Genomic DNA, 14211 nt, shown 5'->3' on the forward strand with positions numbered 1-14211 from the left:
TCATAAAACCATACTATGAGTCTGTTTATTATTCCTCAGCCTTACTCCCTGTAGGATGTAGAGGGCCACAGCTGTCAGGCTGTCTGGTCCTTCTCTCTGAAACATGCCTCTAGCTCTTCTTGGTGCCCCTGGGGCTTTCTTCTTGGGTTGGTGGGCCTCGATCAGATGGATACTGTGACGCTTGATCTCCTCGACAGGGCGCAGTCCTCCTCCAGACTGCGGAACTGGAACGTGTCTGAGACGGAAGAAGGGAGCAGGTGATAGAGGAGCTATTAGACACAACAAACCAGAAAACACTATTAGCAAAGCACTAAACAGCCATTATGCAAACATGCAGGAATGGATTCCAGCTGTTAATAAGCTGTTGTTTACAATAGACTTAAAGCCATGCAGAACAATACATCCAAGAAAAAAACATACCTTCTGAGACGCTGTTGTACACTGGGCTGCTGGCCCTTTTGAGGTTTCTGGGCTCCATCATGATGCTCTGCTCCAGGAAGCTCCACACCTGAGGTGAGAGGTAAGAGACCAGGGGGGTGAGACCAGGGGGGTGAGACCAGGGGGGTGAGACCAGAGGGGAGAGACCAGAGGGGTGAGACCAGAGGGGTGAGACCAGAGGGGTGAGACCAGAGGGAAGAGACCAGAGGGGTGAGACCAGAGGGGAGAGACCAGAGGGGTGAGACCACAGGGGAGAGGGGTGAGACCAGAGGGGAGAGGGGTGCGACCACAGGGGTAAGAACAGAGGGGAAAGGGGTGAGACAACAGGGGAGAGGGGTGAGACCAGAGGGGAAAGAGGTGAGACCACAGGGGTAAGAACAGAGGGGAAAGGGGTGAGACCACAGGGGAGAGGGGTGAGACCACAGGGGAGAGGGGTAAGATCCAAGATCAAGATAAAAACATTTGCTTTAGAATCCTCTCTATTCCTGAATAACATCACCAAGGGCTAGTTTCTATAATGAGAACAGTAGTGGTCCAAGAACAGAGCCTTGAGGAATGCCCAAACACATTTTCTGGCTGATAGGTGACCAGGGGATTGTTTTTCTTGGTGACCACGAAAGGGCCAGATGAGACTGAGCTGTCCATCTAAAATGACTACCATGACATGCACACAGCTAATCCTGAAGAACAGGTTGTTGACACCCTGCTCTACCCCATGCAGCACAGATTGGGCCTTGCCCAGCTTGGCTTCCCATTGGCTGCAACGATCCTCTTCCTGCTCAAGCTCCACCTGCATTTCCTCCTTCAGCTGCTCAAACCTTGAGAAAAACACAGAGGGTGAATCTCAATTGTGTTTCCTCGATTCCTCACATGCCCTCTCCTCGCCTCCTTTTGCAAAACCCATTAGAGAAGAAGGTCTGAGGCCTGAGATCTGAGATCTGAAGGACCTTCAGATCTTCTCCTCTATTTCTATGGATGATACAGAAGTATTTTTTTTCTTCTATGGCTCGACTGTACCTGTCGGAACCGGGTCCAGCGCTGAACTTGAGTTGGGCGTACTGGAGCTCAAGGGTAGCCAGAGTCTCCATGCTCTTTCTGACCAGCTCCTCACACTGGGTTATCTGGGTGTGCAGCTGCTCCCTGGTGGCCTTCTGAGAGGCCAGCTGTGTCTCCAGCTCCTAGACAGACAGGTAGACGACACATACTCAGCCTTGAGAGACTACCGGCACCAGTATTTCTAATATTGAGTTGCAGCCCCCTTTTGCACTCAGAACAGACTCAATTCATCGAGGCATGGACTCTGCAAGGAGTTGAAAGCCTTCCACCGGAATGCTGGCCCATGTTGACTCCAATGCTTCCCACGGTTGTGTCAAGTTGGCTGGATGTGCTGTCGGTGGTGGATCATTCTTGATACACTCGGGAAACTGTTGAGCGTGTAAAACCCAACAGCGTTGCAGTTCTTGACGCACACAAACCGGTGTGCCGGGCATCTACTACCGTACCCAGTTCAAAGGCACTTAAATCTTTTGTCTTGCACTTTCCCCCACTGAATGGCACAAATACACAATCCATGTCTCAATTGTCTCAAGGCTTAAAAATCCTTCTTTAACCTGTCTCCTCCCTTTCATCTACACTGATTGAAGTGAATTTAACATGTGACATCAATAAGGGATCATAGCTTTCACCTGGATTCCCCTGGTCAGCTATGAAAACCCAACTGACATTTACTCCTGAGGTACTGACCTGTTCCACCCTCTATAACCACCTTGATTATCTATGAACGCTTGAACATCTTGGCCATGTACTCTTATAATCTCCACCCGGAACAGCCAGAAGAGGACTGGCCACCTTTTAGAGCCTGGTGCCTCTCTAGCTTTCTTCCTAGGTTCCTGCCTTCCTAGGGAGTTTTTCCTAGCCAGTGTGCTTCTACATCTGCATTGCTTCCTGTTTAGGGTTTTAGGCTGGGTTTCTGTATAAGCACTTTGTGACATCTGCTGATGTAAAAAGGGCTTTGTATATAAATCTGATTTGAGTCAGTCTATGCCGTGGATAGAGCATGTGCTCCTAATGTTATGTACACAGTGTATATATGCAGTTAAAGAAAATGACTTTTTACTCCAAACATTTTCCCTGACACCCAAAAGTACTACATTTTGAATGCTTAGCAAGACAGGAAAATGGTCCAATTCACACACCTAGCAAGAGAATATCCCTGGTCATCCCTACTGCCTCTGATCTGGAGGACTCACTAAACACAAATGATTCGTTTGTAAATTATGTCTGAGTGTTGGCTGCCGGTAAATAAATAAACACGAGAAAAATCTGGTTTGCTTAATACAAGGAATGTGAAATTGTTTCTACTTTTACTTTGTTACTTCAGTATATTTGAGCAATTACATTTACTTTTGATACTTCAGTACATTTGAAACCAAGTACTTTTAGACTTTCACTCAAGTAGTGTTTTGCTCGGTGACTCACTTTCACTTGAGTCATTTTCTATTAAGGTATCTTTACTTTTACTCAAGTATGACAACTGGGTACTTCTTCCACCACTGGCAACGTGTGGATGACCTTTTTGTTCAGCGAGACTATCAGGTCAGGTACCAGGCCTAGGGTGTGTTTGAATACCTTTGTATTTTATGTCATGTCAAACCTACCGTAAGTGCTCCAATATATTACATTTAATAAAAACTACAACACCCCAGTGTGGTTAGACATTACTGCAACGTAACTCAACAAAATGAAACAACTACATCAATGCGTCATGGGAAATAACAAAGGGCTGTTTGCAACAGTGGCTTATATTAAAACGTTAGATTAATGATAGGCAACACACGCTGCTTATTAGAAGTTGTGTATATAGTAGGGCTAAATGATCCACGTGGGCCACCATACCTGCAGATCAGTGCAGCTGAGGGCTTCTCTCAGAGCATCAATATCCTCCACCAGTTTGAAGACGGACTGTGTCGTAATGGGGGACGCGACGGTCTGCTGGGCTGCAGGGGGAGAACACAACACAGGCACACATCATTTCAGCATCAATCCCAATGCAGAACATGGGGAAATACAATGTGAGCACCTGAAAACCGGCAACACGATGAATATGGATATCATTACATATTGCCTTTGCTCATGCAAAGTTATGTATGATTCAGAATACTACTGTCTTCAAGATAGAGTACTATTTGGACATCGGCGAACTGATATTTACTGTATTTAATGCATAAGTGTCTGTGGTGTAAGATCATCTGATGTAATACCTCTGATAGGGGCTGTATCTTCAGCCAGTCCTTCTCTGGTAGACGACCCTCTCCAACCCTATAAAACAACAACACTCACTGACTGCAATAGGCATTTAAGTGTCCCTCTTGACTAACATGTTCACTTTCAATCTTTTCTTACATTCTCCTGTTCTCTCGCTGTTTCCCACAGGTCCATCCCTCTCACTCTTTATTTGTCTCTCTCTCTCTTTGTTTCTCTGTTCCACACAGGCCCATCTTTCTCCTTCCCTTTCCCTCCCTATTTCTCTCTTCCTCCATCTTGCCCTCTGTCTCTCCCTCCAGCTCCCCCTCCATCTCTCTCTCCGTCTCTTCCTCTCTCACCTGCTCTTTCAACTTCTGAGCTACTCTGCTGCTCCGTCGCTCTCCCTCCCTCTCTCTCTCCAGCCGACCCTCCACCTCCTTCTCTTTCGCTCCCCTCCTTTCAGTCAACTCTTTCTCTATCATTCTGCGTTCCACCATTAGCTGCCTCTCCACGTGAACCAGCTGACTCTGGTGGCGAAAGACAGACAGACAGACACGTCATACAATTGTAGTGGGAAAATACATACTGGAATTCATGACGAGTCATGGCTGGTATTCAGATGAGCCTGACCTTCTTTCTCTTATTTTCTTCCCAATCACACAAAGACATGTAGCCAATGTGTGTAATAAAATTGATAGCACTTACAAGTAAACAGCACACAATGGGCAAGTGGGAGCTAAAAGTTAACGGTCCCCCAGATTTGCCTTACCTTAGTGCAGTCCACTGCAGCCACTGCGGTGTAAGACATGTGCGCCACCTTTCCTAGCTCTGACTGCCCGCCGACCACTGAGTTCTGCAGCTGATCCAGAGCCATGGGCATCTCACACACCTCCTGAACTAGAAACAAATGACCCAAACACGGGTCATAGTGGAACTAGATTTGTCTGCTTCCCAAATAGATTATATTCTATATATAGTGCACTACTTTTGACCAGGGCTCATAGGGCTCTTGTCAGAAGTAGTGGGGTCCCATTTGAGACACAACTCTGCCAGTCCTACATAGTCACACTAACTGCAGCATATTTCCCAAGGGAGACTTGAATTCAATGTTGACAATTTAATTAGATTTAATGTCCACAAAGAAGGGCTGATATCTGTGAATGTGTAAGTGTTGCACACCCGATGTAGGTGGTTGCAGACTCGCAGGTAGGTTTTTTGGATCCTCTCAGCCTCTGTGATTTTGATGGTCATCTTTTCTAGGCTGTTCTCCAGCTGTCTCACACGCTACCAGGGGACAATAGAACACAAACGTCAACACACAAGAAAAATCTTAAACATGATGTCTAGGATCTAGGATCCAAGACATCATTCACTTGAGTCTTGTAATAAGTCAAGGTCACTCAATGTCAACTTTAAGTACCATGGACAAGGCCCTTCTTACACTAACTCCACTAAGCAGTCAAAACTGTGTGTGGTGCTGTCCATGGTTCTGAAAGATCACACTGCTTTCTTCCAAAGTAGGTTTTTGGGAACAATTGAGTCTGTGAGATGCTAGCTCTTTAAAGGGGATGTCGCAAATGGCACCCTGTCCTCTATATAGTGTCACCTGGTCGTAGTGCTGCTCGTCATCATCCAATATGGAGTCCAGCTCCAGGACCTTCATGTCCGGCTCCATCTCCAGCAGCTGTGACTCCTTGGCCCTGACAGCAAACCTCAGCCTGTTGTGCTGCTCTATCAGACTACACTGTCGACACTTCTCCCGCTCCACAACACTCTACACACACACACACACACACACACACACACACACACACACACACACACACACACACACACACACACACACACACACACACACACACACACACACACACACACACACACACACACACACACACACACACGCTGGCATATTATATACAAGTTGATATGTACAACTGGGCTATTAAAAAAATGAGATGCCTTCACAAAGCTAATATTGTCTATGCACGGGTTACTACAAGCTTGCCACCTCTCTCTCTGCCTGAGCTCAAGTTATGTAGGCCTACCTCCATTGATGGTCCAGGCTTGGGCAGTGACCTGCCCAGGGTGCATCTACCTTGTGGAGCTTTCTGATCATTCTCTAAGATCTCCTTTGCAGCATGGTACTCTGCCTGGGTCTGCAGCTCTGAACCCAGGTGGATATCAAACAACATACACAAGAGGGGTGATAAGTATAATCACTGCAATCTATAGAGCATTTCATGGGCAACAGAGTACATTTTATGTATTATATATTCTGCAATACAATTATGTCAAGGTGTGACTGATAGCCATTCTCTCTCATATACATATATATATATATATACAGTGGGGCAAAAAATTATTTAGTCAGCCACCAATTGTGCAAGTTCTCCCATTTAAAAAGATGAGAGAGGCCTGTCATTTTCATCATAGGTACACTTAAACTATGACAGACAAAATGAGAAAAAAAATTCTGGAAAATCACATTGTAGGATTTTTAATGAAAATCACATTAATTATATGTGTATATATATATATATATATATATATATATATATATATATAATATATATGTGTATATTCAACTGTAATATATATATGTGTATATATATATATATATATATATATATATATATGTATATACCAGCTTTATGAGGTAGTAACCAGGAATGCATTTCTTAAAAGTTAATTTGTGGAATTTCTTTCCTTCTTAATGCATTTGATCCGATCAGTTGAACCAATACTTTAACTTTAATTTTGCCAAGTCGGTTAGGACATCTAACCAACGTATGTCGATGTATGTATATATATATATATATATATGTATATATATACAGTGCCTTGCGAAAGTATTCGGCCCCCTTGAACTTTGCGACCTTTTGCCACATTTCAGGCTTCAAACATAAAGATAGAAAACTGTATTTTTTTGTGAAGAATCAACAACAAGTGGGACACAATCATGAAGTGGAACGACATTTATTGGATATTTCAAACTTTTTTAACAAATCAAAAACTGAAAAATTGGGCGTGCAAAATTATTCAGCCCCCTTAAGTTAATACTTTGTAGCGCCACCTTTTGCTGCGATTACAGCTGTAAGTCGCTTGGGGTATGTCTCTATCAGTTTTGCACATCTAGAGACTGACATTTTTTCCCATTCCTCCTTGCAAAACAGCTCGAGCTCAGTGAGGTTGGATGGAGAGCATTTGTGAACAGCAGTTTTCAGTTCTTTCCACAGATTCTCGGTTGGATTCAGGTCTGGACTTTGACTTGGCCATTCTAACACCTGGATATGTTTATTTTTGAACCATTCCATTGTAGATTTTGCTTTATGTTTTGGATCATTGTCTTGTTGGAAGACAAATCTCCGTCCCAGTCTCAGGTCTTTTGCAGACTCCATCAGGTTTTCTTCCAGAATGGTCCTGTATTTGGCTCCATCCATCTCCCCATCAATTTTAACCATCTTCCCTGTCCCTGCTGAAGAAAAGCAGGCCCAAACCATGATGCTGCCACCACCATGTTTGACAGTGGGGATGGTGTGTTCAGTTGTGTTGCTTTTACGCCAAACATAACGTTTTGCATTGTTGCCAAAGAGTTCTATTTTGGTTTCATCTGACCAGAGCACCTTCTTCCACATGTTTGGTGTGTCTCCCAGGTGGCTTGTGGCAAACTTTAAACGACACTTTTTATGGATATCTTTAAGAAATGGCTTTCTTCTTGCCACTCTTCCATAAAGGCCAGATTTGTGCAATATACGCCTGATTGTTGTCCTATGGACAGAGTCTCCCACCTCAGCTGTAGATCTCTGCAGTTCATCCAGAGTGATCATGGGCCTCTTGGCTGCATCTCTGATCAGTCTTCTCCTTGTATGAGCTGAAAGTTTAGAGGGACGGCCAGGTCTTGGTAGATTTGCAGTGGTCTGATACTCCTTCCATTTCAATAATATCGCTTGCACAGTGCTCCTTGGGATGTTTAAAGCTTGGGAAATCTTTTTGTATCCAAATCTGGCTTTAAACTTCTTCACAACAGTATCTCGGACCTGCCTGGTGTGTTCCTTGTTCTTCACGATGCTCTCTGCGCTTTTAACGGACCTCTGAGACTATCACAGTGCAGGTGCATTTATACGGAGACTTGATTACACACAGGTGGATTGTATTTATCATCATTAGTCATTTAGGTCAACATTGGATCATTCAGAGATCCTCACTGAACTTCTGGAGAGAGTTTGCTGCACTGAAAGTAAAGGGGCTGAATAATTTTGCACGCCCAATTTTTCAGTTTTTGATTTGTTAAAAAAGTTTGAAATATCCAATAAATGTCGTTCCACTTCATGATTGTGTCCCACTTGTTGTTGATTCTTCACAAAAAAATACAGTTTTATATCTTTATGTTTGAAACCTGAAATGTGGCAAAAGGTCGCAAAGTTCAAAGTTCATATACACATATATATACAGTTGAAGTCGGAACTTTACATACACTTAGGTTGGAGTCATTTAAAATCGTTTTTCAACCACTCCACAAAATTACTTGTGTCAAGCAAAGTAGATGTCCTAACCGACTTGGCAAAATTAAAGTTAAAGTATTGGTTAAACTGATCGGATCAAATGCATTAAGAAGGAAAGAAATTCCACAAATTAAGTTTTAAGAAATGCATTCCTGGTTACTACATCATAAAGCTGGTTGAGAGAATACCAAGAGTGTGCAAAGCTGTCATCAAGGCAAAGGGTGCTACTTTGAAGAATCTTAAATATAAAATATATTTAGATTTGTTTAACACTTTTTTTAGGTTACTACATGATTCCATATGTGTTATTTCATAGTTTTGATGTCTTCATTACTATTCTACAATGTAGAAAATAGTAAAATAAAGAAAAACCATTGAATGAGTAGGAGATAGACTACAGTGGTTTGTGATAGGACTTCACGAATAGTAGAGTAGGCCTTTTATATTTTCAATGTGGAATATTACATCACTAATTCTTAATTCTATTATATGTACACTAAACGTGTCCTTTATAGAACTATTCGAAATACCGGTGGACATAACTAGCTATGACTTTACCTAATTGTTGTGCGCAGAGCCGCTGCTCTTGCAGAGTCAGTATCTTTGCCTTTGTATCCTCCGACTGCATACTGTCCTGCCTTTCGCTGTAATATGCATTTTTGTTTTATCGGCGCTTTTCAATAGATTTTTGTCACGCATAGAAGAACCGTGTCATGGATTGATATAGGTCTATTTCGACGTCATAATAAAACACAGATACGTTTTATTACTTCCGGCACGTGAGGTAGTAATGTAAAGGAAACAGTAGCCTATCTTTCAATTGTATTATTTATCAGCATGTGACTAAAACTTGAGCACTAATAGGAATACGGATAAGTAGAAGTCAGTGCAATGTATTAGTCATTACATATCTCACACATGAATACTAAATAGGCTACTGACAGCATAATCTCGTTCCCAGACACCTTTTCCCAAATGCACAATAGCATGAGGACGAGGTTACCGACAGTTTAACATAGTGAAAGGCTTAAAACAGAGTAACAGCCTATCAGCCTATCGGACATTGATTGTTAACTCGTTTTTGTCACTAATATATTAAGGTTTTATTATTAGTTAGTCTGCCTTGTACACAATCGCAGCTAAAAGCTGAATTGCAGTAGACAAAAAAGGAGTTAACAGTTATTTGAAGAAGAATATTAGGTCGCCCATTCAGTCAACCAGTAATTAATTCATAATGTAATGAATTCATAATCAAGTCATTATTATTTTAAATCGGTTTTCAAATCATAAAAGACTAAACCCACTGGTCACAGACGTCAATTCCACAACTATTCCAAGTCGTTTCAAGACAAGTTCATTGAAATTACGAGGACATATTGTTCAACCAGAGTGAGCTCAGTGGGAAGCGTGTCAATAAAATACTATCAAAGTACGATCTATTTTCTGATACTCCTCCACCTTTTCTTCTTAGTAGTGTACCACAGATATTCCATAACCCTGACTAGAATAAACACATACAAGTATGGTATCACTGACACATCCCTGCTAATACGGCGCTCACGTTTCCTCCTAACAATGCAAATAACACTACTTCTGCTACATTCCTTAAAGTGATAACTAGGGCTGTCAGAGTTAACCAGTTATAACTGATAACATTTACTAATCCAGTACATAAAGTGATGAGGACATACATACACTCTGAACAACAATAACATCACAATACTATACAATATGATTGTTTTGCAACCCAATCTAATGAGATTGATTGTAATAAGGAAATATGCAATCAAATCAAATCACTATCAATCAGTCAGTCAAAAAAAAGGCGCTGTTCTGTAAAAAACAGAAATGTGAAAGGCACATGTGGCAACTGAAAAAAGGGAGTATAAAGATGCACGGATATGCTTGCGTGACCATGATCATCTGGATTTAGTTCATATCGTTTCACGATGTAACCACAGTATACTGAATGAAATGTAAATGCAATGACCTTGATCATAATACAACCTAACCTAAACGTAACGGCTGAGAAATGATAAATAGTGTAGCGACCTTAACCCGACACCAAGAGGCTACCCCCCGAATTCGCTACAATAGGGTTTTGATCAACAGCATGTTGGATCTGTGCAAACAGCAGCACATTAGAGAAGTGCTCTCACTGTGTATGTGCATGTGAGTTTGTAAGGATGGGACCCAGTTTATTATGGTATAATACAGTTGAAGTCGGAAGTTTGCATACACTTAGGTTGGAGTCATTAAAACTTGTTTTTCAACCACAACACACATTTCTTGTTAACAAACTATAGTTTTGGCAAGGTGGTTAGAACATAAAAAGAAATTAGCCAAGACCTCAGAAAAAATATTGTAGACTTCTACAAGTCTGGTTCATCCTTTGGAGCAATTTCCAAACGCCTGAAGGTACCACGTTCATCTGTACAAACAATAGTACACAAGTACTATTGGACCACGTAGCCATCATACCGCTTAGGAAGGAGACGCATTCTATCTCCTAGAGATGAACATACAAAAGTATCTATATCCACAGTGAAACGAGTCCTATATCGACATAAACTGAAAGGCCGCTCAGCAAGGAAGAAGCCACTGCTCCAAAACCACCATCAAAAATAAAAAAGCCAGACTACAGTTTGCAACTGCACATGGGGACAAAGATCACTGGTCTGATGTAACAAACATAGAACTGTTTGGCCATAATGACCATCGTTATGTTTGGAGGAAAAAGGGGGAGGCTTGCAAGCCGAAGAACACCATCCCAACCGTAAAGCAGCACGTGGGTGGCAGCATCATGTTGTGGGGGTGCTTTGCTGCAGGAGGGACTGGTGCACTTCACAATATAGATGGCATCATGAGAATGGAAAATTATGTGGATATATTGAAGCAACATCTCAAGACATCAGTCAGGAAGTTAAAGCTTGGTCGCAAATGGGTTTTCCAAATGGACAATGACCCCAAGTACACCTCCAAAGTTGTGGCAAAATGGCTTAAGGACAACAAAGTCAAGGTATTGGAGTGGCCATCACAAAGCCCTGACCTCAATCCTATAGAACATTTGTGGGCAGAACTGAAAAAGCGTGTGCGAGCAAGGAGGCCTACATTCCTGACTCAGTTACACCAGTTTCTGACACACTGGAATTGTGATACTTGAATTATAAGTGAAATAATCTGTCTGTACACGATTGTTGGAAAAATGTATTGTTTCTAGCACAAAGTAGATGCCCTAACCGGCTAAAAACTATAGTTTGTTTACAATACATTTGTGGAGTGGTTGAAAAACAAGTTTTAAACGACTCCAACCTAAGTGTATGTAAACTTCCGACTTCAACTGTATGACTTGTGCTTATTTTGGCTCCCCTACATGAACTCACAATTCACATTGTACATTCCACACCTCCCCTCTAGGTGTGTATATGATACGATATTAGTGATATAATATAAATCTCTGCTCCCTGATTGGGAAAATCCTTTTTGATGTCAAAGAGGACAAAGTGTACATTTGTTCTTCATTCATGTTTGGACATACTGTAGAGCATCTGCTAAAATAATGTTTAAAAATAGTGCATTTTGAAAACTCTAGACTGGCATTGAGGACCACTGCTAACTGGACGGATGCATCATCAACACAGTCTGACGGTTTGGTGGTCATGCGGTTTGGTGACTTCGGACCTTGATCTGAATCTCTTCATCCTGAGAGAGAGAGAGAGAGAGAGAGAGAGAGAGAAAGAAAGAGGTAGAAAGAAAGAGGTAGAAAGAAAGAGGTAGAAAGAAAGAGGTAGAAAGAAAGAGAGAGAGGTAGAAGAGAGAGATAGAAAGAGAGGTAGAAAGATAGAGGTAGAAAGAAAGAGGTAGAAAGAAAGAGAGAGAGGTAGAAGAAAGAGATAGAAAGAGAGGTAGAAAGATAGAGAGAGAGGTAGAAGAGAGAGAGAGAGAGAGAGAGGTAGAGAGGTAGAAAGAGAGGTAGAGAGGTAGAAAGAGAGAGAGAGAGAGAGAGGTAGAAAGAGAGAGAGAGAGAGAGAGTGGTAGAAAGAGAGAGGTAGAAAGAGAGAGAGGTAGAAAGAGAGAGAGGTAGAAAGAGAGAGAGGTAGAGAGAGAGAGAGAGAGAGAGAGAGAGAGAGGTAGAGAGAGAGAGGGAGAGAGAGAGTGGTAGAAAGAGAGAGGGAGAGAGAGTGGTAGAAAGAGAGAGGTAGAAAGAGAGACGTAGAACGAGAGAGAGAGGTAGAAAGAGAAAGAGAGGCAGAAAGAGAGAGAGGTAGAAAGAGAAAGAGAGGTAGAAAGAGAGAGAGAGGTAGAAATAGAGAGAGAGATAGAAAGAGAGAGAGAGAGGTAGAAAGAGAGAGAGAGAGAGGTAGAGAGAGAGAGGTAGAGAGAGGGAGAGAGAGGTAGAGAGAGAGTTAAATCAGCCTGGTCTCTGTCTACTGTAGAAGATCAAACAACACAATATCGGTTGTGTAAAACTGATCTCTTGACTTTTGTTTTTTTTCATCTCTGGAAGATTCCTTGGTATATTGTTTATTTACTAGTTAGCATAATTTCCCTAAAGGTAATCCTGGATCCTGCTTCAGTGGGTACATGTGTGCGTCCCAAATGGGAATAGGGGGCCATTTGGACTTCAACCTTGCACATACTGTGTCTGCAGTCTCCTCCCCCTCTGTGTGTTCCGCTCCACTGTTGGGATTAGACATGTCAAAGTCAGAGAGAGCACTCTCTATAGCCTCCTCATCATAGTCTGTTTGGTATTCATCTGATAACTCTGAGGGAGAAAGGAAGACAGAGAAGGTGTAGAGAATAACACAGGAACCAAATAGGTACAGGAAGTGTGTGTGTGTGTCCGTGTGTGTCCCTCTCACCTTCCACCAGGACTGGTTTGACAGGCTCAATTCGAGAGACAATCTCTGCCAGGTCAGTGAAGGAGGCATTGGGACACGTGACCACCTGAAAAACACACACACACACACACACACACACACACACACACACACACACACACACACACACACACACACACACACACACACACACACACACACACACACACACACACACACACACACACACACACACACACACACACACACACACAAACGCCAGTCAACAGTCTAAAGGAACATTTATTGGCAACTGTAAATTAGGAAATTGCCACAGTCCATTTTATAACTGCTAGTATTGGAAGCAATCAGTCAAAAACGACACACAAAAAAAACATGTTAAAAAAAATCATGAACCAATGAGATGTGCAACCAAGTCTGAAGTGGGATTGGAAGAGCTGCTGCAACATCTGAAATAGAAACAAGGTGTGGTGCAGTTGAGAACCGGTCTGTGTAACTAGCTAACTCACATTGCCGCTCTTCGTGTTATGAAATTCCTCTTGATGTCTGTCTTTCATCATCTTGTCCACAACCCCACTACGACTCCACATGTCAAACACTGTCTTACAGTGCTGGTAGCCCACTTCCTGAGACAGAGAGAGCGAGAGACAGAGGGAGAAGGGGGGGGGGGGGGATTAGGTGAGATTATGATGAGACGAGACAGATGGAGAGCCATGGAGACAGTGTCTGGGTCCCCAATGGCACCCTTTTCTCTATATAGTGCACTACTTTACGGGCTGTGGTCAAAAGCAGTGCACCATATAGGGTATAATTTGGGACGCACTCAGTGAGAAAAAGAGGGCTACTCACGGCGATCTCATCGAACTTGCCAAACTCTAAGGTGCCGTAGTGATCAATGGGCGGCCGGATGTACTCGCAGTACTCGCTGTCTTTAACTAACTCCAGCTGACGAACGCAGCACACATACGCAAGCCTGGTCTGGATCTCAGCCATGTTCAGGACCTTATAGAGGATTAGAAGAATACAGAAATAGAACTGAGTTCAGGTAGGCCTCCGTGCCTCAGCAAACAAAGGAGAGTAGCAGGTTGTCCTCAACAACAATAGGGCTTACCCAGGAAAAGCATCCAAAAAGGACTAATATGGCCAACAGGAGTTGGAGCACTCTAAAACAGGCTAGATAGATC

The 14211-nt window shown here is 42.6% G+C and overlaps 1 protein-coding gene and 1 pseudogene across 5 annotated transcripts in view; both read right to left on the minus strand.

Moving 5' to 3' along the window:
* On the minus strand, positions 1–9033 carry LOC139412369 (coiled-coil domain-containing protein 183-like; annotated as a pseudogene).
* The window catches only part of LOC139411116 (patatin-like phospholipase domain-containing protein 7), a 21194-nt gene continuing 15983 nt past the window's right edge, over positions 9001–14211 (minus strand). For 4 of the 5 annotated variants that reach the window (XM_071156981.1, XM_071156982.1, XM_071156983.1 and 1 more), the window contains 5 exons: positions 13877–14029; positions 13537–13653; positions 13049–13133; positions 12827–12951; positions 9001–11888 (listed from right to left, as the gene is read on the minus strand). In XM_071156981.1, coding sequence (XP_071013082.1) covers positions 11844–11888; positions 12827–12951; positions 13049–13133; positions 13537–13653; positions 13877–14029 — 525 coding nt within the window. In that variant the 3' untranslated portion in view covers positions 9001–11843. The remainder of the gene's footprint in view (positions 11889–12826; positions 12952–13048; positions 13134–13536; positions 13654–13876; positions 14030–14211) is intronic. The other variant, XM_071156984.1, reaches the window with a different exon arrangement.

Source organism: Oncorhynchus clarkii, chromosome 6, assembly GCF_045791955.1.
Source record: "Oncorhynchus clarkii lewisi isolate Uvic-CL-2024 chromosome 6, UVic_Ocla_1.0, whole genome shotgun sequence".
NCBI lineage: Eukaryota > Metazoa > Chordata > Actinopteri > Salmoniformes > Salmonidae > Oncorhynchus > Oncorhynchus clarkii.